This window comes from Heliconius melpomene, chromosome 18, assembly GCF_056956725.1.
Source record: "Heliconius melpomene rosina isolate 202511_hmr_F chromosome 18, ASM5695672v1, whole genome shotgun sequence".
Taxonomy (NCBI): Eukaryota; Metazoa; Arthropoda; class Insecta; order Lepidoptera; family Nymphalidae; genus Heliconius; species Heliconius melpomene.
This window is the reverse complement of record NC_140406.1, coordinates 10,358,085-10,383,976: the sequence shown is the minus strand read 5'-3', so window position 1 is coordinate 10,383,976 and position 25,892 is coordinate 10,358,085. Positions and strand designations below refer to the sequence as shown.

The 25,892-nt window shown below is 33.0% G+C and overlaps 2 protein-coding genes across 2 annotated transcripts; one reads left to right on the top strand and one right to left on the bottom strand.

The window, feature by feature from the left end:
• Positions 1-254: 254 nt before the first annotated feature.
• galene (potassium two pore domain channel subfamily K member galene) lies at positions 255-25,854 on the top strand. The gene is made up of 15 exons (XM_085201467.1): positions 255-861; positions 1,164-1,292; positions 1,797-1,916; positions 2,385-2,511; positions 18,150-18,276; positions 20,622-20,690; positions 21,004-21,087; positions 21,452-21,558; positions 21,758-21,838; positions 22,062-22,443; positions 22,799-23,033; positions 23,427-23,493; positions 23,603-23,661; positions 23,956-24,120; positions 24,379-25,854. The coding sequence occupies exons 1-15, from the start codon at positions 793-795 to the stop codon at positions 24,559-24,561; spliced, it is 2,004 nt and encodes a 667-aa protein (XP_085057593.1). The 5' UTR covers positions 255-792; the 3' UTR covers positions 24,562-25,854.
• On the bottom strand, positions 1,753-13,978 carry LOC146529535 (uncharacterized). The gene is made up of 6 exons (XM_085201468.1): positions 13,802-13,978; positions 11,707-11,851; positions 8,668-8,835; positions 8,386-8,473; positions 4,410-4,479; positions 1,753-4,314 (listed from the first exon to the last, which is right to left on the bottom strand). Exons 1-6 carry the CDS (start codon positions 13,809-13,811, stop codon positions 3,704-3,706), a joined length of 1,092 nt encoding a protein of 363 aa, XP_085057594.1. The 5' UTR covers positions 13,812-13,978; the 3' UTR covers positions 1,753-3,703.
• Positions 25,855-25,892: the final 38 nt, after the last annotated feature.

Here is a 25,892-nt window from a genome sequence, read left to right as displayed (position 1 = left end):
ATTTTAATTTCTAAATATATATTTAATCAAAGATTAAAAACAAATAAATCATTTACGACCATATAAACATATAATTTCCAATTATATTTTTTTCATACATCCACTCTATTTTGTATTTGAATAATATAAGTATAATTACCATTCCTAAAGAAGTATTAGTTTATTTTCACTTCTCTAATAGGTACATACAGTAACAAAAATATATTTAACTCTATCTAATTGGCTGAAAACTAGATACACAGTTAATGAAAAATCACCTTCACTTTACATTTATATACGAATTTGATTGACAGATTTAGAATTTCGCAATGAACCGATAAATCGTATAAATAGAATATATTGCGAGAGCAAAACCTAAATTTCATGTAAGAGGGAAGTTGTGTATCATAAAGTCCCGATATAACGCAGTCTCCAGCGGGTGTAGCACGCGCCGCCCGCCCGCCTTAACAAATATACTCATATATATTTATAATATGTAGTTTTGTTATAATTAAAATGCTGTAAATAAGTAGTTATTAAATACTACTTAAATAATACATGTATATAAATGAGTGTTTTTTTTCTCTTTACATAAATAAAGAAATTTAAGTAATATGAAGTGATATACATAGTGATAGATTGACCCCATAGTCTTTCTAAGTGAAAGGATAGAGTTGAAATTACCTGTGGTATGGTGCTAATAGACGATGAAAATATACAGTGCATCCAAGAGAAGGAAATTTTTGATTTAAAAATCTACCTTAATTAATTTATTTGAAAAATTAATTTTTGAAAAACAGATATTAGTGAAAAATGTCTCGTCGGGAGACGCGTATAGAGCGCGTGGAGTACCCTCCTCCTCCGCCGAGCAAGTGCGCTAAGGTTATTATTTAAATGTTATTGTTTTTAATTGTATGTTAACTATAATATATGTTAAATAAAATACATACATTTTTATATTTGTTATAAAATAATATAAGACGTTTTTTAAAAATAATGGAGAAATGAAATAGTAGTCTAGATGGGTGATTGTTACGCCGCGCCGACCAGGGGGGAGCATCTTTATTTTAAATAAATTATTGTAATTAAATTACTTCCAAATATGGTTATTAGTGGATGGAATTTTTCTTCTCAGTGAAAATGATTTTTGGGTAAAGCTATAAAATTACACAATTTGCATCTAGGTCCTGTATTATACGTGGAAGCTGTGCTCGGTGGTGTTCTCACACTTTGTCATGATAAGTCTGGTGGTGGCGTACTGCATCCTGGGAGCTGTCACCTTCGAAAAATTAGAGGCTCAACATGAAAGAGAGGTAATAAGGCTTATAGGAATTTTATTTTTTTTAATGACCAATGACCGTATATTATTATTATTAATTTATTAGTATTGATTGATAACATTTATCGATTTGATCAAAACAGCTTTTGCCAAATTACGATTAAGATTTGCTATTAATGATTTATTTATTTTTTAATTGGATAAATGGACCTTATCAAAATCTGGCGGCAATAGCCAAAAATATATTTAGTATTATTTTTTTGTAGCTTCACTCTGTATTCTGCACATAGCACATATTAGACAGAGGGATACAGAGAACCTACCTATTGTGTAAAAAGGCAGAGGAAATGGAAATATAAAATTTTCAATTCTTCGAGTGATAGAACCCACAATCTATACGTCAATATTTACGGATTATCTTAATATCAGTTTGTTTAGGGCACCCCACCCTGTCGTTTATAGGATTTTAGTGAAGTATTATTTATTAATATAAGTTTAATTTATTAATATTTATTACATTTAATAATAAAAATTGTAGGTAAAAATGAACATATCCCAGATCCGCAGCAACACGACGCAGAGCATCTGGCTGATGACCAACCGTGTGTCTTATCTCAACCAGACCAACTGGACCGCTGAAGTTGTTGATATGCTGAAAGTATGTGGATACATGTTGCACAACATAGTTTAAAAAAATTGCAGCACAGAGTCTGACTGTAAACTCGATGATTTCTATTCGAGGAAATTAATTATTTTCACTTCCTCGCTATGCCAACAAGGCAAAGCTCAGTAGACCATCCAACTCTGCCGAAGTTGGCAAGCGGAGTTTTTATTATCCTAGGTTCCCTGCTTATCCTGCTACGTGCGTGATACAGCGTGAATATGTTTAAGCAAATATAAAGAATTTGATATCAGGGACGAGGCGAAAGAGACATGCAGTGGTTTATCGTACTCGGCCACGTATACAAAAAGTATTTACAAGGCAGCGAATCACCGACATTAACATATTATTAAAAAATTACATTTCTTTTTTGTTTTTACTTAAAATAATATCACTCAATCGCAAATAAAGCCAGATCTTATAAAAAACATGATTTTTTAAAAATTATTATATATATATTTACAGGATTTTGAAAACGCAATCTTGTTAGAAATGAAAGTCCGTGGCTGGGACGGCGTGGAGAGCACCGACCACATTCAGTGGACTTTTACTGGGGCGCTTTTCTACTCTATCATCGTTATCACAACTATTGGTATGTATGTAGATTGTATCAGTCATTAAATTACTGTTAGGATTGTATTACATTATATGTATAAATTTAATTTCATTTAAATTCTAATTGACGTCTTTGAGTACGTTAAAATATTCTTCGTTCTAAGATAATTCGTTCTAATAGAGTTCTAAGACTATGTATTATTCTATCGTCTCTATTTTTCTAAGTATCAACATTTGTTTCTTTGTATAAGTATTTAAAAAAGAAAGTAGAGGAAACCTAGTGTTAAAACACTCCGTTCCTGGCTTTGTGACCAATTTTGGAGACATTGCATGTTGAGTGGCGGAACACAACGCCGTGCTGCGCAATATTCCGTTATTCAATTTACCAGAAGCGAATTCTAAGAATTTGAATAAAACTAACATACTTTATATACCTATAAATATAATAAATATTAATAAAAAAACTGTTTTTGTTCGTATTTAAACTTACACAGAACTTTATTGAAATTGGAATAAAAATTAAATATTAGTAGGCAAACATTATTCGGCAAAAACATATATAAAATGTTAAAACTAACATTACGCCAGAATCATTATTTGGCAATGTTTGACGTTAAATAAAATATTGGAATCAAAAAATTTACAGTTTGAGTTATTCATGCCCATTACGATATATGAAGGCGCTGGCGGCGCGCCAATCGCTCCATACGTCATTTTTTTATATCCACTGCCGTTATTGAGGCCAGCAGCTCGAACTCGAGGACACAAGAAATAAGAAAAATATACATTTTACACATTTTTATAGCATATTGTTATTTTTAAATTTCTGATTAAAATTGTCGTAGAAGTTATACAAAAATGAATGCAGATAGACTGCTATAGTCTTGTTTAATTATTAAATTTTCTGCATTTTGTTCGATTGTTCTTGTGATGCAGACAGCCTGTAATGGTACAAAAAGTATTCACATATAATGTTGACTATATTATATACATATATATCTATATATATACATATAATTCTATAAATTTACACATTTTCCACAGCTATACACACAAGTGGATCAAAGCCGCAGTTTATGGCGTTAGCACGTAGCGCGTTCGTTAGATCTACCAAAATATTTACACTCTAATGCAATCACAACGAGCTCTCGGTTAAACATAAACACACACGTGGCGGACATTTATTGCCGATAAAGTAAATTAGTTTATTAGTTATCACAGTAAAACACTCAGATGAAATAATTTCTGGGTCCAATCTGACCTGTGGGGCCTCCAGGACCGACAAGGATTTGTCTACCTGGGCCTATGATCCCTGTTGGACCTCCAGGACCCACTAGAACTGGACGTTGTGAGGGCCGGTTGAATCCAGCCGGGCCTATTATACCAGTGGGTCCCCCAGGACCAACTAAGACTCCTTGGCCCGGACGACGTGGTCCAATTATACCAGTTGGGCCACCGGGACCAACTAAGACTGGTCGATTGAATGCTGGACCAATGATGCCTGTAGGACCTCCTGGCCCTACCAGTACTCCTCTTTGAGCGGTTTCACTGGGCCCTATGTCACCAGTCGGCCCATTAGGACCTACCAGAATATTTTTATTGCCAACATTTTTGTTTAAGTTTTGAGGCCCAATGATGCCAGTGGGCCCGCCAGGGCCGACCAGTACTTGATTGTTTTGTGGACCTATATTGCCAGTAGGTCCTTCAGGTCCAACCAGAACACTTGGCTCATTTCCTTGATTCGGTCTAAATATTCCTTTATTGATGTTATTTTGTGGCGGAAATGCTCCATTATTTGGATATATCATGGGTCGTTCATTGTCTATTTCATTCAAATATTCTGAAAAATAAATAAGAGTCATTTATTTGATTAAGAAAAAATATTTGAATCATCTGTATTATTTTTTAGAGGTATAAAGTAAAAAATGGACAAACCTGAAGGATATCTGTTTTGCTGTCTGGGTTGATTATAACAACATAAGTATTGATTCGTGCCACATGCGTTCTGAAATTTAAAATAAGTTCAAAGTCAAAAGTCAAAGTCAAAATATCTTTATTCCATAAAAATGCTTAACATTCACTTGTCATAAAAGATAAAAAAAAAAATGGAAAACAAAATAACCAAAAAAAATGTGCAATTTTGACTTGAAAAAAGCCCGTTCAAATGGTTGAGCTCATGAGAAGATACAGGCAAAGAAACTCATGGCCACTCTTTTTAAATGCCAACATTTGTTATAAATCACAATTAACAATTTTAACTTAGAAATAGAGCAACTCATTTCCAAACATCTTTATCGCGAACATAATCTTTAACAGAGTAATAAGCTTTTTGGCAGAGCCTGTGCTTTACCACTTTTTTAAATTTGTTCAGTGATAAATTAACCATGTCGTTTGGAAGTTTGTTATAAAAGTGTATACTTTGACCTACGAATGAGTGAGACACTTTATGGAGCCTAGAGAAGGGCACAGCAAGCTTATTTTTATTTCTTAAATTATATTGATGGAGGTTACTGTTTTTATTAAATTTATTAATATTCTTATGCACATATACTAAGTTGTCGTAAATATATTGGGAGTATAGTGTGAGGATGTTAAAGTCTTTAAATTTATTCCTTAGTGACTCCCGTGGACCCATTTTATAGACTGCTCGGACAGCCCGTTTTTGGAGCACAAAAATGGTATCTATGTCAGCGGCACTACCCCAAAGTAATAGGCCGTAAGACATAATGCTATGAAAATAGCTGAAGTATACTAAACGCGCGGTGTCAACATCGGTCAGTTGACGAATCTTGCGGACAGCATACGCTGCCGAACTAAGTCTACCAGATAAAGTTTCTATATGCGGACCCCATTGTAACTTAGCATCTAATGTTATACCTAAGAAAACAGTTTCATTAACTACTTTAAGTTCCTTATTGTTCATCAAAACCCTGGTTTCTACTTGTTGAACATTCTTAGTAAAGAACCTGATACATTTAGTTTTACTACTATTTAAAAGCAAGTTATTGGCACTAAACCAGTGCAATATCCTAGAAAGAGCATTGTTTACATCGTCAATTTCCAATTGCTGTCTATTAACCTTAAAAACTAAAGATGTATCATCTGCAAACAACACCATTTCACAGATATCTCTCATAAGGTGAGGTAAGTCATTAATGTACAAAAGGAACTAAAACGGACCCAGAATAGAGCCTTGTGGCACCCCCAATGCTACAGGTGACCCGTGTGATAGTTTCCCGTTGACATTTACCTTTTGAATCCTATCACTTAAATAAGAAGTGAGAAGATCCAAAGCAATGCCTCTTATACCATAGTGGTGTAGCTTCCTGATAAGAGTTTTATGCTGCACACAATCAAATGCTTTGGATAAGTCACAAAACACCCCAAAGGCATCACGTGACTCCTCCCAAGCCGCGAATACACTCTCTAATAATTTGACCCCAGCATCAGATGTTGACCTTCCACGAGTGAAACCAAATTGACCTGTGTGCAGTAATTTATTTTTATTAAAATAAGTAAGAAGCTGACTGAGTATCAGCTTTTCAAAAATTTTACTAAACGTAGGTAGTACTGAAATCGGTCTGAAATTTGTGGGGTCTTGCGTACTACCTGATTTAAACAATGGAGTTATTTTACTATATTTCATCAAATCAGGAAACACTCCACAATCAATACATCTATTAAAAATTGTAACTAAATCAGGAATCAAAATATCAATTAAAGAATTTATGATATTAACTGAGACACCCCACAAGTCGGCTGTCTTTTTCATACTAATTGATTTGAAAGCTACACTAATGTCTGAATAATTTACATGACGGAAAACGAAACCATTATAAAATTCGGGAACATTGTCTTTAATTAACGATTCTGCAATAGTGGTGGAAGAACCTAAATCGTTTGTTAGACTGACTGGGAAAGTAGAGAAAAAGTTTTCAAATGCAATGGCCACTTCCAAATCGGAATCAACAATGTGACCGTCAATACTAAGTTTAAAATTAGAATCTTTCACCCTAGTTCTCCCAGTCTCGGCATTAACAACCTTCCAAGTGGCTTCAATTTTATTATTACTATTTCTGATTTTTGTTTTAATAAATAAAGATTTAGCAATTTTGCAAACTCTTTTGAAAATTTTAGAGTAAGATTTTAAGTACTCTTTAAACTCTTCACCACTATTAAACTGTTTTTCATAATATAACATATACAGTGTCTCCCTACTCTTATAAATACCTGCTGTGGCCCAGTCTCCAAAGATAGGACTATCAGTAATTGTAATCTCTTTGGGAGTAAATATTGAATGAAATTTATTAATAAAAGAGTAAAAAAAAGAATTGTACAAAGAATTGGGAGGTAAAGTTATATCTAAAACTAGTAAATTAGTTAGTAAACTAACTCTCATACGTTCCAAACGACTAGCTGTGACAGGTACAACAGCAATTCTTTTCTTAGCCACCTGTTTTTTCTTACTATAGAATTCTACTAGCTGACCAGAGTGGTCAGAATCCAATTTATTAATAATGCTTTTGTAGCATGGAATAATGTCAGTAAATATGTTATCTATACAAGTACTAGTCGTAGGAGTTATTCTGGTTGGCTCCATAAATAAATTAAGTAAATTGTGTGACTTAAAAAGACTTAATAAATTAATGGTGGGACTAAAACTTTCCAAAATATTAACATTAAAGTCCCCACACACTAACAAAGGCTTACCCGACTTGGTAAGTTTGCTTAAGGCCTCATCCATTACTTCTAAAAATAATTTTAAATTGGCGGAGGGAGGTCTGTATACACATATAACAATGAATTGCTCTAATTGAACACACGCTAATTCGATAGAACATTCTACAGAAAGGGACACAATATCTTTCCGTTCCTTGAACTTAAGGTTCTTGTTTAATATTATAAGCGACCCCCCGTGTATTGTGTTGATTCTGCAGAATGAGCTTCCTACCCGGTGGTTTCTGAAATTAAACATGAGCTGGTTCACCTTTAACCAATGTTCAGTAATACACAAAATACTAATTTCCTCCGAGTTCATGAATAATTCCAGCTCTAGCTGCTTGCCCCCCGTCAAGCAACAGATGTTCTGATGAACTAATCTAATAGAATTAACATTTCTATTATTATTTTTGCACGGATATTGTGATGATGTGCAATGTGCGTGATTATTGTAATTTAATTGTAAAGCTGGCTGGATCAAATGGATATTTAATAATAAATTAGAGCTAGAGGTTGCTACCTCTGTTGTCTGAGAAATTAATTTAAATGTTGAGAAATGTCAACAGAGTGTAAATTATTAGACATAATGTCAGAATAAATTGGAATGTCAGTCTGCTCAATAGAAGCAGTTGAAGTAGTAGCCAAGTTCTTGGCTGATAAGTCAAAATAATAGGATAGCACAGAAGCTATCTGTCTCTTAAACCTATGACCAAAATAATATTTACTTTGAGTCAAAAATAAAGTTTTACTAACTATTTTGTTAGTGTCAATTAAATGAAGTAAGGAAGTTTAAATAAATTATAATGTTTATATCGATATGAGAGCTAATTAAAGTAAAGATTGCAAATTCAATCATAATATATAAATACTTTTAAATATCTAGTCATCTATGAGAGGACCGTAAACCTAGAATTAAAAAAACTTCTGGACGTCCTTATGCCATGTCAGTGTCAGTGTCAGGTGGGACAGTCTTTGAAAGTAAAAATGATGGTTGTGATTCCTTAAAAGTAAATATCATTATAATAATAATCCCTTTCTCTAATCTGGCACGATAAATCGCGGCGTTGAGATCCGCCACATAGCATACAATATCTCAAAGAGGGCGAAGGGGGTGTAGTTGAGAGCAGAATTTCTTAGACATTTGTTTATTATTTATTTCTCTCTGTCGCGTTAAGCTAAAAAAAGTACTAACTCGATAATCGTTCTGAACCTGGCAATCTGGGCGGGACACACATTTACAGTGTTGCAGCGAATCTAGTGTACCATCTGATTCTTGATTCCTGAAATTTATATTAATTCAATTTAAATAATATGTTCGCAATAATATTAAAATTGTAATTACATTGTTATTAATGCATATTGCATTTTTAGGGTACCGTACCTTGGAAAAATCAAGCGACGCTAAAAATACTAAAAATTATTCATCAAAGGTTTACTTAATTATACTTATATTTTTAGCTCAATTATCACAAACCTATCATATCCATTCAAAAACACAGTCTGTCCGTTTATCCGTATCCCCTGGTTGAATCCGGGCTCGACTCTCATTGGATAGCGGCCCCCGTCCGCCGGCCGGTTGTAGAAGCCTTGCGTGTCTGTCGCCTCTTGGAAGGGGAATTCATCTTGTTGTATGTTGCTGTTTCTATAATATATATGAAGTTTAGTCAGTAATATTTGGGAACAGAATTAAATTAACTTAAAGATTCAGTAATTCTTTTTATGCTTAACATAGAGATTTTATTTACTAAAGGAAAGTACGCTGAATGACGTTCTTTGTACTATGAGGCATTCATCAGTTTGTTATCATCGTTTCTACAGATAATGATTATGGGTTCCACTTCTAGTCAGGAGAAATATTATATTTAAAATTATTTTGTTAGTAACACGCCGTTTTAGAGAAAGAAGGAAGATAGTGGGGAATGGAACATCCTGGCACTAGGGTTTCTAACTTTGAATTCATATATTCATTCAGAGAGTCGTCGTGGCACAGTGGTAAACATGACAGTTGTGGGTTCGATTTCCAATCGGAGAAATAAATTATTGTGCTTTCCTCCTTCTGGTAATGAGATAAAGTGCAGTTGAGTTCCTGTATTCCACTTATAGATCTCGAAAATTGAGCGGTGCGTGGGCAACGAAATGTCTTAAAATTAAAACTAGGTTCCCTTCGTAACCTTTTTTACGGAATACAATGCGAAAATATAAAGATATTAATTATATTCGATCAAATATACAAAAAATAAGCAACGCAATAGTAAGTTCCTGATTTCAATATCAATATTATTAGCGTAAGCGAGAGTAAGTGTTTACATAATAGAATGTGGGGCAATCTATTCATCACCGCAATACGGTCTGTGGTCAATGTTACAACTGATACTCTGATATAAACAAAAAAATTTTAACTCAAATAGAATCAAGTATTATTTTTAGAATTAATAGAAAATGAATATAACGCGACCAATTAAACTATGGTTATTTAAAATTATGAAGAAATTAAAACCATACTGCATACAACTAAAAATTTAACGGCGAAACTCAACGCCGCGGATTGCCTCATTACCAGATCGAGGAAATAAAAATATAAAATATTTCATTTCTTCGAGTGGGAGACTGGGTGTGGGTATCTAACCCTCAACTTGTTGCCTTTACAAACGCACGCTTACCCCTGCGCCACGACTGGCGCAGGGGTAAGCGTGCTCTTACGACTCTCAACAATTTTTTTAGCAAATATAAAATGTTCATACTAGACTAGAGTTGCGACAATCATCAGTCGGACTAGCAACATTTCCTTGCGTAAATGATTCCAAGTGTAACGGTCGTGGAATTCCCTCGATTTAATCAACCAACATTCTATTCATAATGTAATTGCACCTTTAGTTGGAGTTCGTGTAATGAATCATCTTAACCTATTTCATATTTGGGCTTTGATATGTAAATCAGATCTAGATCATGCCGATTCAATAATTACAATTTAATGACAAACATATTTAAAAATCAATTTATTATTATTAATATTTTTATCGTAAAAAAAACGATCGAGTCTATATTACATATTTGTCATAACTTTGCCTATTGTGTGTTTAATTTCATACATAGGGTTGGATAATATTTGAGCATGACGTTTTATTTGAATTTCTTAGGTGTATATACGTTTGTTTGTATGTGTATCTAAAGTTTTCTCGTAAACTAAAACTAAAAGAAATTTGCACCTGCCATATTAGAGAACACTTCAAGCTTGATCCAAATTAGTTCAATAGTTTTTGAAATATCAACGCATTTCTGGAGGGAAAGTGAATAATATACCTATAGGTACCTAGCGATATTTAAAATATTTTTTTAATCAATTAATTTTTATTAAGTCTAAAACAAGTGAAACGCGCACAAAAGTATAAAGAATGAATGAATGTAATAACATTTCACAACTAGCAAATTAATTTAAATTACGTAAACAGTATCGTATTTCACAAACAGAGATTGTGGGATAATGATAATATAGCATTGTAATAAGAAAACAATATGTGCTATAGGGATGTCGGCCAAGGCGCGCGCGCTGGACCGGCACGCGGGCGATGTGCAAACTTAATTATTGTAAAACCGTTCATGTAGTTAATTGTTTGAGTCACCTCGAACTGCCGCATCTTAGACTGATAGAGTTAAGAGGTCAAGCCAATTTTCTTTGAATAAATAAATAAATTATTTAAATCTGATAAATAAATTAGAGTTGCGTGTTTTAGTGTTCGGTTCTGATGCAGGAGGGCTAACTACTCCGATGTTACTAATTTAGACATGAACCTGACGCTATAGCTAGATGATATGGCACGGAATCAGACACTGCTTAATGTCAAGACATTCTGTTCTCCATTCTTTGGCAAATTTCGAGACAGTTATCTCAATGCGCGTTTCGCAAATTGACGCCGCGAGAGGATAAATGGATATAATTTAAATATAATCATTCCCCGGAGCAGGAACGAACCCGCAACCACTACGTTTACACCTTCCGCGCCACCACAGCTTATATTATGTAGTGCCAAGATTATTACAAAACTCGATAAATATTTAATGATATTAATGATATCCATAAACCGCGATAATAATGACTACTATTATAAATTAAAACTATTGCATCACTTGTATTTACTCGTACGTGTAATGGTATAATTAGGACGTTGTACTCGTATAATTATTCAGATTTATTGGCTCAATAATTGCCAAATTACGACTGACTGACGTTTTAAAGATCGCATTTTAAGGTATAGTTGTTCAAATTCATGATTTTTTTCATTAAACTCACATTCTTAATTTATTTTTAAATTTTATGTGTAATATTTTATATAACACAATATTGACAAAATATTGCCAAAATAACACAATATTTCGTGACAAACAAAAACTAAAAAACCGACAGTGATAGAAAATAATCTCAACTTTAGATGGTAGAAAAATCGCGGCGTTGAATTCCGCTACTTAATACGCAACCTCTCGAAAATAAAAATGAAAATGAAATAAAAAAAAAAACCTTTTACTAGTCCTTTGCGTGTCCGGGTCACCGAAGTGTAATTTACTGTCAATGCGTACACTGTCTTCCCCGACAGAGTCGTCTGGCCAGCTCCAACGCTCTGCGCACGCGCATGTCGCCACCAGCAGCCATAAAAGGATTCTTTCTGCGGAAAAATATAATGTTTAAAATAAAATATATAAAATGTATATTACAAATTTATCACTAAGGAATGGTTATTATTATTTTGTCGCTAGGATAAGAAATAGTCTAGACTAGTTCCGCCACTCAACTCGCAAGGTCTCGAAAATTGAACGGTGCGTGAGGAACGAAGTTTCTTAATACTAGTTTTTATTCCCTCTGTCTTCCGTGCTTTATGTGGTATACGGTCGGAAGCAAAAAGAAAAAAAATATCTGCAAAAAGTAAAAAATATTTATGAACAAAGAATTTTAAATTCCTTGACATTTAATATAATATTTATTCTTAATTACTTGTATGTTGATATGCCTAAACACTAATTTCAATTACAACTGAACAGCTGAACATTCGTGTTCTTTAAAATTTTAACACGTTTTCGAGAGATCTCCTTCAATAAAGACTAACTCTACTTTTTATAATCTTAAACAACGATAAAAGAGGAAGTAACTAATGGCATATCGGATAAGTCCTCAGTAGATTTATATCACTAAGGTCATATATAAGTACAGTTTTATTTCCCGCGACATGCGAACACGTGAGCTATCCCTCACTTACTGTTAGTTGCAGTGACATCACGGCATTGTCTCGTAGAACAATAACAACCCTACAATTAGAACTAAAGTACTTGGTAAGCCATTGATGAATCATCGAGGTTTTGATTTGGAATTGATTATATTTGCTTACCATTGCACTTGTAGTATAAATATGTATATCATTAGGTTAATTTAATGTTGAATCAAGATTTAAATTTGACAACTGCAGCATAATAAAAGTTTTGTATGTAGTAAGCAGGCGAAGCCGCGAATAGGCCGTTAGTTGATTAATAAAAGAAAGAAATATAAATACGGTAACGGAACTTGTGCCAAAATTTAAAAAAAACATTACATTCTAACAGTGGTTATCTTATAACATGGCTGTGTTGACATTTCAGCAATATGTACATAGAAAGCTTTTTTAATGATGCTGTTTAAAGTTTTAAACCTAAGTTACGTAAGTTACCTATATTTATATAGAATTTAATAATTAATAGAATATTTAACAAGAATTTCTAAAGAAATACTTTTAGTTATTATGAAAATTAATTGTGAAAAACAAAGAAAATATTTAAACCTTTTCACAGAGTATAATACTATAGATATCTTTCTATTCCAAGAAAGGGAATTGACATAAACGTCGTATAAAATCGTGGGCGGGCGGAGGTTTCTCAACAGTTAATATAAGGATAATATTATGTTGTTTAAAAAAGCCTTGAAGACGAAGTTTGTCAGATGTCAGTATAAAGCTATACTTATGTCTTTTCGTTAGTATGTCAAGGCAGCTTCCTCGAATTGTGCGAAAAATTAACATTTTAATCACTACCATAAATAGATATCATTCACATGATAATTTTTTGAAGGTCCCAATTTGGAATCGTATTTGTTTTGATTTTTTTTAGCTGTGGAATAAAGTATTCCGCATGTAGCAGGATAAGTAGAGAGAGGGAACCTAGTGTTAAGATACTCCGTTATTTACTTTCCGCCCAATTGCTGAAACATTGTGTATGGGACTTTAACATCATGCTTTTTCTTGTTAAATACATTTGTGGACAATAATTAATTAAAAGAACGTCCATTAAAAATATATGATTTTGTTATTAATAGAATACTAGTAATAAATACAACGAAAATTTATAATTAAATAAAAAAAACAAATGGTGTTATAACGTAAGTTTAGTGAAATATAAATGTAACTTCAGACGACTATTGTCAGGTGGCACCGTAAAATGTCGTAAATATTTAATGTTATATGAGAAATAAAAAAACATATTAAAAAAAAACGCGAAATATTTGAAAAATATATTAATTCAATATTCTTTGCCTGCGATGTAATGCAAGAAATGCGTGTAAATTAAAATACAAAAAAAATTAAAATACATACCTAGATACATGTTATTAAAAAACAACGAACTAAGCACATAACCAAAAAAATTAAATAATAAATAATATTAATTAACAAATATTTAGTAGGCACTAAGCGCGCGCCCCAGAGCCGCTCTGTTATGTAACTGACTGACTTCAGCCGTACCCAACTCTTGCGAGGCAATAGTACACGAACCTATGGAGCAAGCTTTTTATTTGTAACGCTCATTTGTTATAAACTAGATCATTTGTACTAGTTTTGTTTGCACGCTATTAGGATTTATTGATTTATTTGTTAAAATTTATTTAATTTATTGTATTTATTTTAATTATTTAATAAAATGTTGGTAGTCAGGCTGTGGCTTCGATTTCCATTCGTAGTAAGTAAATATTTATTTTAATATTTTCATTTCTTTCTCTGGTAACGAGGCTCTACTAACGCGTTACGCTGTTCAACGTACCTATAATGCCTTTAAAATTCGGCGGACAATGGGGAACGGAGAAGGAAAAGATTCCCTAGTATGTATGGGATACTAGGTGGCGTGAAGCATAAAAAAGAAGAATAAAAAATATTATTATTATTTTCTATAAGACATTTTTATAAAAGCAATGAAAAACTTGCACCTCCGTGCCGTACCTATACAAAAGTATTTGTGTCCTAACTTTAGTACTAAACTACTGTTGCTTAAGTATACGTAACCGTTAAAGCATTTTGTTTGCGGTCCACACAGTTTCTTTAGTTAATATTGTTTAAGGTTTGCTCTTAAACCTAAATACGTCACAATGTTGTAATTATGACATGCTTCTTAATAAATAAGGCCCAGTCATAAATGCCGCTGCAAAGAGGAGGAGAATGAGTGACCTACACTTGGTTTCTCGACAAAATAACTCTATGTTTTTTAAAATCTTTTTCTCTTCTCGATCTGGTCCAAAACTATAACTTATTTCCACCAAACACATAGTGCAGAAAACTGAGAGTCTTAACAGTATTACTAATTAGTATTATATTAATAATAATATAAGAGTTGAGTAAACATATTTGTCAATAAAAGTCACGCAGTACAAGCTACTCACAAATGTTTTTTTAAGAAAGTTTTTTATCGTTTAAATTTAAAATCATACGAGTATGAAAGTAGAGTCCACAACTTTTTTAAAGTTATAAACCTTAGTCGAGTTAATATTTATTTTATATTTTCAAATAAATAAATATTGGTCAATGATTACAAAACTATCAAAAACGACAAGAGTATCGCCCTTCACACGAGAAGGGCACAGTTAAGCAATGTTGTAACAACATACCAAAAAAGACGAATACGATAGCAATGAATATTAGCTGGTTAATCTAATTGAACCAGTATATTTTTTATTATCTTAAAATCACTAAATATATAATATTGAAGCCAATTATTATAATATACATTAATTTTCGATAATCCAATCGGAGGAAAGAAAGATTCGGCGTTCAGCTTCGCCAGTCAACACGCAATGTCTGGAAAGCAGATTTTCTCCTTCTAAAATATAATATTTTTTTTAAACCCTATATTATTGTTATAGTCATTATAAACATAAAAATACTTTCATTTGCTATTCCAACACTGTGAGATTCACTTTTATTTGATTAATCGTAATTAAAATTATATACAGATATAATCGGGCGCATAAAGTAAGCGAGTTTCAAAACTCCACAGCCAGTCAAGCGAAGGCCACTTGCACCAAACCAAGGCAATTACGGCTGGGAAAGCCCTAAGGTCTACTACAAGTGACCCACATATTTGTATTTAAAGAAACTTTAAATTATTTTTAAATATTTTACTTAGTAAAAATGGCTGTATTAAAAGATTAATTAATTACATTTTATGTGAAAAGGATTTATGTTAATACAACCTTATAAGGTTAAATTCTTGTTATACAGAAAAAAATAAAAAAATGACAGCTCCTATTTTCCCGCGCTTTATAAGTAGTCTGTTGACTGTTGATTGAGTTAATTATTTTATCTATTACTAGTGGACCCGGACGCGGCTACGCCTGCTTGAACTATATGAATATTTTCGCGTCGGTCTATTATATTTATTTTCATAAGAATGAATATCAAAATGTCGCGGTAACGGTTGCGTAGCGACGCGATGGTTGTTATTAACATGGCAGAATAAATTGCATGTCAAATTAGAAAGTACTTTAAAATATATTAGTTTATATGTGTAATGTAATGTTATATAGCCTATAGCACTTCCGAAGAATGCAGCTTTCATACAAAACAAAAACATAATAAATCGGACCAGTAGATCCAGAGATCTTAGCGTTCAAACAAACAAACAAACAAACAAACAAACAAACAAACAAACAAACAAACAAACTCTTCCGCTTTATTATATTAGTATAAAAGTATAGACTATGCATCAATATTTTTTACCACAAAATAAGAAATGAAATATTATTATAAATTATTGAATTTATAATAATAATTCAGTATTATAAAGGAATTTTAAAGAAACAAACAATGGGAGATAATAAATATAATGAGGCCAGTCGTGGCGCGGGGAGCAAAGTGTGACTGTAAAATCGACCGGTTGTGGGTTTGATTCTTACTCGAGGAGATAAATATTTATTTAAATTTATATTTCCATTTATTCGCTCTGCTGTCAAGGCAAAGGGTGGCGTTGAGTTCCGCCACTCAATACACAATGCCTCCAGAATTGTAAGTTACTAGTGTCCCTCTGCCTACCCTGCTCTGTGCGGGATACAGCGTGAAGCTGATTTTATATATTGCGCGTAAACCCCTTCGTATATTAGTAAAAAGCACGACTGATTTATTTTGTATGAGATTATAAACGATTTAAACCTTTTCTTTCTTTTTTTGAATCTTATTATAATAATATTACATTTTTTTCATAGATATATTATGAAAAGATGTGTTAAGTTGATTTTAATAAGTTTTAATAATAATAGCATCAAGATAAGACCTTTATCTTTACTAATAACAAAAAAAGTGATTCAATTTCGAACTCAACCACTACAGTCGAGATTCTCCTTGACTTCAATTGCAAATATTTAGGAAAACCCCATCGTGAATAGGCTATCATTATAAATCAAAGGCTAAGTGAATAAATATAATAATAATAATAATAATAATCTTTCACTTGCTCTACCAATATGGACTCTATATTTCAAGAATAAAGGCAATAATAAAATGATAATGAATTGTTCCTAATATTGTTTGTTTTTTTTTTTGTGATTTAGTCAATTATAGTTGTCGACCTCGTCGATATCCGTTGGTTTTGACGGAAATTAAATCATGTTTTAGTATTAAAATATATTTTTAATTATGTAAGTATATTATGCATGTTTTTTAATATTGTCGCATAATCCAATTTTTTTTCACCATTATTTAATAATCCATTTATCCATTAATTTATCCATTTATTCATAATGTTTCGAAAGAAATAAATTGTTTATATTTCTTTAGTCTAGTATCTAATATGTCATTGTAATGTAAAAGAGATATTGTGGCACACTGGCTTTGCGTGTAATGGAAACGCGATGGTTGTAGGTCCATTTCCCACTTGGGGGAGTGAATTATTTTCATTTCATTGTTTTAGTAACACGATGCGGTGTTGAGTTGGACGAAGTTGATTTTTTTTAAATTTTACACATAAGAATACATGATTAGAAATTACAGTATACAAAAGTAAAAGAAAATACATAAAATTTTCCAGCCTATGTATTCATATAATGTAATATTCAAAATGCACAAAAAAATATATAATAATATTAATAAAAAATAAAAAGCATTAAAAGTAAATTGCATCGGCCGGGAATCGAACCCGGGCCGCCCGCGTGGCAGGCGAGCATTCTACCACTGAACCACCGATGCTGTTATAATAAATATAGAAATACGTGAACATTATACCACAATGCCCTATATTTAAGAATACTACAGATAGAGTTGTTTTTTGTGATACAAAAACTTATATGAAAGTTAACTTGACCTTGACCTTGATAAGAGTTTATTGTGAATGTTCAAAACTGTGGGCGAGCAAACGGATTAATTTACTAATATATAACATAAATAGTAAAAAAAACAGCTTTACGGTTTTGAAGGAATGCAGAGTTAAGACACTCCATTCAATTTTCAAGATGTTGCGTTTGTCTAGTACTACTTACTAGAGTGAGAAAATTGAAATGATCCATTGCACCGAATGGGAATCAAACCCACTCACACACAGCCCTTACACGCTGTTATAATAAATTAATATTATTTAATAATAATTGCAATAATAAATTTTTATTATTAAATTATGATAATAAGCAATGAAATCGATATAGTTTCGGTATATAAAATATATGATAAAATTATTTATCTGTTCCAGGTTACGGTCACATAGCACCAAAGACACAAACGGGTAAAGTAGTGACTATTTTCTACGCGATCCTCGGCATTCCGCTCATGCTGCTCTGCCTCTCCAATATAGGGGATGTTATGGCTTCTTCGTTTAGGTATATATAATAAATCTTTTATCTATATATATAAAATCGAAAGGTCACTCACTCATCACGAAATCTCAGAAACTACATGTGCTAGGAATCTGAAATTTTGCATAGGAGTTACTTATAGGACGTAGGTGCTCGCTAAGACGGGAATTTGCAATATTCGACTTCTAAGGGGTTGTTTTTGGGGTCGAAAGTTTGTATGAAACTTTGTTACTACAAATGCTAGAAGTTTCAAATTTTGCACAGACGTCACTAGGACGTAGTCATGGAGACAGAAATTAATAATAACATAGTTCACGCGGGTGTAACCGCGAGCGGGCCGCTAGTTAACTATATAATGTATTTCATATTCTACACATAATTAAAGGATATAAAAGCGAAATCTGCACATGAAAAATATAGGCCTTCGTGGCGCAGGGGCAAGGGTGTGGGTTCGATTTCCACTCGAGGTAATACATTATTATACATTAGTATTTTTATTTCTTCGCTCTAGCAGCAATTCAAAAGCCAGGCGTGAAGTTCGGCCACCCAACACGCAATGACTCGAAATATTTAGTGTAATGTGGAGAAAGGAGTGTCTCAACGCTAGGTTCCCTTTGCTTATACTCTGTGCGGGATACAGCGTGAAGCTGAAAAAAGAAAGATAAAGAGGCCAGTCGTGGTGCAGAAGCGTAATAGTGTTATAGTAATTTTCATTTCATTGTTGAGTTGCACCACTTAATACGCAATGCCTCCAGAAATCGGCGGAAAATGTGGAACGGAGTATCTTAGCTCTAGCTTCCTTCTGCCCACCCCACTGTGCGCTGGATACAGGGTGAAGTTGATTATAAAGCTATAAAAGCTTAAGAATTAGGTCCATTAATATATCTATAATATAGGCTTGAAACCACTTAGTAGAATTTTTGTCTCCGATCGCGAATCATGCAAAAATATACACACAAAATATTTCATTTTGCTATCATGGATTCTGGCAAAACCAAAGTGCCTTTTACAGAATATTGGATCCTTACCGATTCAAATGGCTCTAAACATATGGTTCCAAATGATACTGGGTCGCGTGCCTCGAGATGAGAACAGTACTTCATATGAGTCCGATCTTGGGTTCTTTACATTACCAATCGGTGTTTTAACATAAAGTAATGTCTCGCTCTGCCGGTGACTCCCAATGTCTTTGATACCAACTTGCTCTTGCTTTCCGTATGATCGCGATACTAACTGATAGTTACTCGAAACGTTAAAGCCCAACATGTTGATACTGGGAGTATATGAGAATAACATTTTTTTTGTTTAAATTAATAATGCTCTATAACAAAAATTTACATAAAAGTGATAAGAGCCCTATCAGTAATGAATCCCTGTCAAAGCCAGTTATTTCATCTTTAAGTCTGTTTATGCAATTGTAAATTATTTGAATAGTTCAAATTAATACTTAAATTTATTTTTATCATATGGTGAAAGTAAAAAAAGTAAAAAATATATAAATTAATTATATTTGCATATTGCAAAGCGCTCTAAAAAAATCGTAAAAGAAACTTAAAACTGATCTTAAATGAGGTAATGTAGGTTGCATTCTTTTAAACCATTAAAAATTCTTATAAGAATTACGCTAATATGGTACCAAAGTTATTGAAATGTTTATATTAGAAATCACTATAAGTGCGCTGCAAACATGAAATATTAGAACATAAAATAATTCAGTACATTGAATAAATAATTGTGTAGTTCAAGCGGGCGAAGCCGCTGGCGGTTGCTAGTTAAGAATAAAAATATCTTTTATTATTATTTTACACCTTGTATTAGCCTCACGATGTGTTCTGCAAGTAGCAAGATAGGCGGGAATCTAGTATTAAAACCGCTTTTCTCTTAGTTTTCGAGACATTGCGAGTTAGGTGTCTAAGTCGAACGTCGCACTTAGTCTTGTTTAATGGGAATCGAACCCATAACCGTCGCGTTTAGACGCTATGATACAACCTTCCTCCTAATAATACCTGTCCTTAAATGTTTTGTTCTGCTTAATACTCTACATTACATTGAATTAACTCTACAATTTATGGTTAAGTAACTTTGCTATAAATAATTTTAAAGGCGCAAGGGCACAAGCACGGCACAGTTAACGCGACGGTTGTGGGTTCGATTCCCACTTGGAAAATGAATAAATATTTCATTTTCATTTCCTCGCTCTGGTTTACGTAGAAAAGTGCGACGTTAAGTTCCACCACTCAAAACACAATGCTTCAAAAATTTGGCGAAAAGTGGAGAAGGTAAGTTCCCTCTTTCTCCCCGCCTACCCAGCTATGTTTATGACAGAGCGTTATGTTAAATATATATATATTTATATTTTTTTTTTCCAGATTTTTATATTGGCGCGTTTGTTGTTACGTGTGTACGAGACCTCCGAAACCAAGTCACAGATCTATAAGGTTAGTTCTATAATTCTAGTTCAATCTTCTAATAAAATAATAAATCATAATATCATAAATCATAATATCACATAATATACCTTACCTTCGTAGCGCAGGGGCACCAAGTGTGCCTGTAACCGCAACTGGTTCTGGGTTCGATCGTCACTCGAGGAAATTAAATAAATAAATAAATTTGATCATATGAAGTTAAATGCAAACTTGAGTAATTTTAGTGTGTCGTCAGACAATTTAGTCCATACCAATATTGAACAATTATACTATATAAATTATCAATAACAACCAAAAAAAATTTTTTCTTCTCTTCTAATAGACGATCAGCTCGCGCTGGAAGTGCCCGAGGCTCGACTCGACGACGAAAGCCTCTCGAGAGATCTCATTCGGACACAGACTGCAGGTTAGTTAGTATAGTACAGTAGACGAATCATGGATTTTTCTTACTTTTAATAATTTTGCACCCGATTGATCATTTTTTTTGCTCTATTGTGTCCATTAATATAAAAAATAGTTATATTAATGGACACAAAAGAGCAAATTAGTTGGGTTCCACCACCCTACTCATTGCGAATTGAGTCTCAATAAATTGAGTACCAAGAGGGTGACGGAGTGTCTTAACACTAGGTAAAGGTTCCCTTTCTACTCTGCCATATACAGTAAGCGTGAAGCCAAAAATTAATTTAAATTAGTTTTGATTTTTAGAAAATAAAAAGGTTTAACAAGTTATAGGGACGTTCAAAGCTTTTCAAAATTTCCATTGTTAGGTATCGTGACAGTGGCTACAGCAGTGCTCGCCCTCGCCGGGGACGGCCCCCCACGGTGCTGGGGCCGCGGACGCGCTCGCAGCCGCCTGCACCTGCTAGGCCCTTTGGTAGGCTATTTATTTTTACTTATACTAACAATAAAATGTATTTTCTCATCTTTCTAGCAATATCATCATACTTGTATAACTTTTTGTTTATCTTTTGGTTTTTTACATACAAAAACCAAGTAACATTTAATAATTGAAAAATATATACTGGCGAATTGCTAAATTTTTCTATAGGGGTATGTTTACAATATAATTCTAGGACCTAGAGAATTTGAAACAGAAGACCGTTCTCCAGTGAGATATGAAAGATACGAGAGAGAAGTGTACGATGATGAAGAAGGTAAATTAATAATTATGTAATTTAATTGACATTGCGTTATTGTTTACTTTTATACAGATTGTATATGCCAATAAAAATATAATAACCTATCTTTGTTTTGAAGATTATAACTATATTTATTTTAAGTATTTTGTGTTAAGTAAAGTGTTATTTAACATTTAATAATGAAAATAAAATGCTGTATTTTTAAATGTAATAACCTTTATTGTGTGTTATTAAACAGAAGAATTTCCCAAAATCTCACTTCCGTTACAAGATTTACAAGCAGCATTTAAAGAATTAGAAGATTATCAAACAAAAAATTACAAATCGGAAATACGAAGTAAATCCTTACCAAGACCGGCGAAAACTAAACCAGATTTTGGTCCTCGACGTGATTTTGATAATCAAAAATATTTTGAGTTCGACGAAGGTCAAGAAATGTATGAAATGCATGACCTTCATGATGTTGACTATGAGAATTATAGAGAAAGGAAGGTCTTGGAAGAAAGGGAGAGGAAACGCAGGGAGAATGAGTTCGTGCCGAGAGACCGTGGATACGATCCCGAAGATGATGATTTTGAATTTGATATACCGAGGAGGACAAAACCTGGTTATGATAGAAGGTAGTGGTAGTTAATTAAAATATGGTATAAAAATAAAGCATGAGGCCATCGTGACATAGAATACAGTATTTGACTGGAACCGTAAAGGTTATGGGTTCGATTCCTACTCAGAGGGATGAAATTTTATTTTTAAAATTTAAAAATTTTATTTTCCTGTTCTGGCCAAAGAATCAATCTGTTTAAAGGCCAAAGACAAAGCGTCCCGTTGAGTTCAGCCACGTAACACACGCCGAATTCGGACGGAAATTCGAACGGAGAATGGAATATCTTAAATAGGTTCCTTCTGCTTAACGTGATATATAAGAAAAATAATATAACCAATTTATTTATAAAGCGCAAAAATGCTTAATTGTAGGTATAACCGCGGCAGATCAGAGTACTTTGAAAGAGACATAGAATACCGCAGCGGACGACGCGCCAAGAGTGCCGCCTACGAACATGAGAGGAGATATGAAGACGACGACGAGAGAGGAGTGAGAGGGGAAAGAAGGGAGTTTATGGAAGGAGGGGAGAGGGGAGAGAGAGGCAGGAGAAGGTTAAGACGGTTGTACACTGTAGAAGATACAATACGACCACCGCATCGGTACTATGTGTGTATTTCTCGTATAAAAAAACTCCATTATTTTGTTGTTTTATAATATTTTTTTGTTAAGAAAGCTTAATTTGCAACATATAAATTATTATATTAATCCATTAGAAGATAATCTTTCCAATTAGATATTTGCTGTCTGGAGAAAATTTTTTATATATTTATTTTTATAAGATTTTTTTTCCCTAGCCTGTCCTGTCCCATTGTTGGGCAAAGGCCACTTCTTCCACTCTGGTCTATTGCGCGCTATTGAGCACCAGTCAGGCTTGTAATGGCCAGCTCGTCTCGCCATCTCCGTTTTGGTCTGCTAATTTTATAAGATTATATTTACCAAAGTATACTCCTATAAAATACATGCATCTTATACGTTTAACCTATACAATATTTTTTTTAGACGCCGTCTCCGGATAGAGAGGGCTGGAGCGACGAAGCGCCGCCATTAAGAAGGGGAAGACCATCAGGTAATATTTTTTTTATAATCATATATTCCGTCTATATCTTAAATTATTTTATATTGATCAACTTCGTCTAAGCTGAGATACAAAAGGCATATATTTTTTTTATTTTTAGCGTGGGGTTCTCGTCAGTCGGACATATATGCAATACAAGCAGCACCAGCTAAAGAAGAAGTAAGATTTTTAAAATTATTATTCAAGTGTATCCTTGCCAATAAAAAAGAATCTTTGAAATCAATTGGCGGGATATTGAGTTATTCGTCCATTTGTTGCTCAAGTACTTTTCTCAAGGGTATCCTGTTGGAGTGTCTTAACACTAGGTTCCCTCTGCCTACCCTGACGGGTGCGGAATACAGCGTGAAGCTGATATTTTTTTTGAATTTTGAGTAAAATTAATTTTAAAAATCAGCGAATTTCTCCAAAAATTGTGCTATCTAGAAGGTAAAAAAAGTATACAAACTATTTCAGATAAAACCAGTACCAATATGGCTATGCGTGTTCTTAGTAGCATCTTATATCGTGGCGGGGACGTTTCTATTCAAGCAATGGGAAGGATGGGCCTACTTAGATGCGGCTTACTTCTGCTTTATAACGCTAACAACTATAGGATTTGGTGATTTTGTACCAGCTCAGGTAAGACTGGGTTTTTAAATCCGTATTTACCCAGTTTCTTTTTTCGAATTTTCGAGATATTGTGTATTGATTGACGGAACTTAACGCTGCGGTCTATCTACGAGAGCGGGAAAATGGAAATAATTTTAACATATTTCACCCCAGTGGGGATCGAGCTCACTGCTCGCTGACAGTCACACCACGACGGTTTCTACTTCTAACTCTTATAACATTTTTTTCAACATTTGTACAAGTAAGGTGTTTTTTCCCCTATTCCAGGGTCAGTACGGAGAAGCAGCAGATGCTGTGCACTCTATAGCTCTCTGTTCTCTGTACTTGTTGTTCGGTATCGCACTCCTCGCGATGTCCTTCAACCTCGTGCAGGAGGAGGTCCGGGCTAATGTCGCCGCCATTGCAACACGACTTGGAATAATAAAACCCAGGGATACTGATGAATATTAAATTAATATAATAACTAGAGGCACTCATGGTACAAGCGTATGACGGTTATGGGTTCGATTCCCATTTGCTTCGCTCCGGCACTGAAAGCTGAAAAAATAATAATTGTAATTCTATATTGTTAATATAATATTTTTATATAAGTTTAATTTTTATAATAAACTAAATTATTATAAAAACCAAAAACCCTATTAACTCAAATTTGTAAAATCTGCATAATATTATGTGTAACTGAATCGGTATTCAATTTACAAAGTAAGCATTTTATATCGCATTTCCTATGTTTCATATTTAAATGATAGGGTGATCATCATTAATTTTATTGATTCCATATAATTATTTTAATGTATAAATTAATAATTATATATTTTTATTTTAAAAAGGGGGGAATAGCGTGGTGTTTATGTTTATTTAACACACGTGGCAAAAATTGTTAATTTTTAATTAGTAGTATAATAATTTGTATATCCAGAGTTATCTAAATATTATAGACAAGTAAAACTATAAGCTCCAAATATATAAATTTATTTTTCATTAAGCCTAAAACATAATATCTATGAAAATATATTATTTGTATGTTAATTCTAATTTTGTTATGTATGAACACGATGAGTGGTTGGTGAGGTTTCGGATCTCTCTATATAATTTTTATTGTATACTGGATTTTACTTGCGTCTTCACTCGTGAAATTAAATGGAAATAGGTAAATAACAATTGTATTTACAATTAAGACTATATATCCTAATGCGGGAGGTTCTATAGCTTTTCTCTTCTATCTAATAAAACATTTTTCAATCCAAACCCATAGTTCCTGAGATTAGCGCGTTCAACCAAGTTTGTTTGGTGGGATGCGCTAATTTGCACTTCAACTTATTAACCTTAATATAAATTTAACATTCATCTATTATTACTTATTTTCAAATCGTAATTGTAATGAGATATTTTTAACAATATATTTTTATGGGTATATTATTGCATCGTTAATTCAATCTGTTATCAAGTTTCAGTAACTAAATATTTATAGTGAACAGCATATTTTATAGTAAAACCGGTAAATATGAAAGTATTAAATTATTTATATTGTGGAGTCTGTATGTTAATTGATTTTTTCCCTAATTTTTGTGTTTTTGAATGAATGAAAATAATATAATATTTTTTTCCTATTATGATTTTTATTTTAATAATTAACTGATATATTAGTTACCTTGTAGTTTATATTATTTAACAATAACTAAGAACAAAACAGAACACATAATTTAAAGTGAGAAGAAATAAATTTAAAAACTCTTTGTCCTGTCCATGTCAATCGCTCGAAGCGCCATAAATAAAGAACC

What these genes read in the sequence shown, in the direction of transcription:
- galene (XM_085201467.1), top strand. Translation starts at nt 793, where the DNA reads ATGTCTCGTCGGGAGACGCGTATAGAGCGCGTGGAGTACCCTCCTCCT. An exon ending in CGCCGAGCAAGTGCGCTAAG is followed by an intron (nt 862 to 1,163) that starts GTTATTATTTAA and finishes ATTTGCATCTAG; the next exon opens with GTCCTGTATTATACGTGGAA. An exon ending in AGGCTCAACATGAAAGAGAG is followed by an intron (nt 1,293 to 1,796) that starts GTAATAAGGCTT and finishes TAAAAATTGTAG; the next exon opens with GTAAAAATGAACATATCCCA.
- LOC146529535 (XM_085201468.1), bottom strand. An exon ending in TTTTTGAATGGATATGATAG is followed by an intron (nt 8,474 to 8,667) that starts GTTTGTGATAAT and finishes TATAAATTTCAG; the next exon opens with GAATCAAGAATCAGATGGTA. An exon ending in AGGTTCAGAACGATTATCGA is followed by an intron (nt 4,480 to 8,385) that starts GTTAGTACTTTT and finishes TTTAAATTTCAG; the next exon opens with AACGCATGTGGCACGAATCA.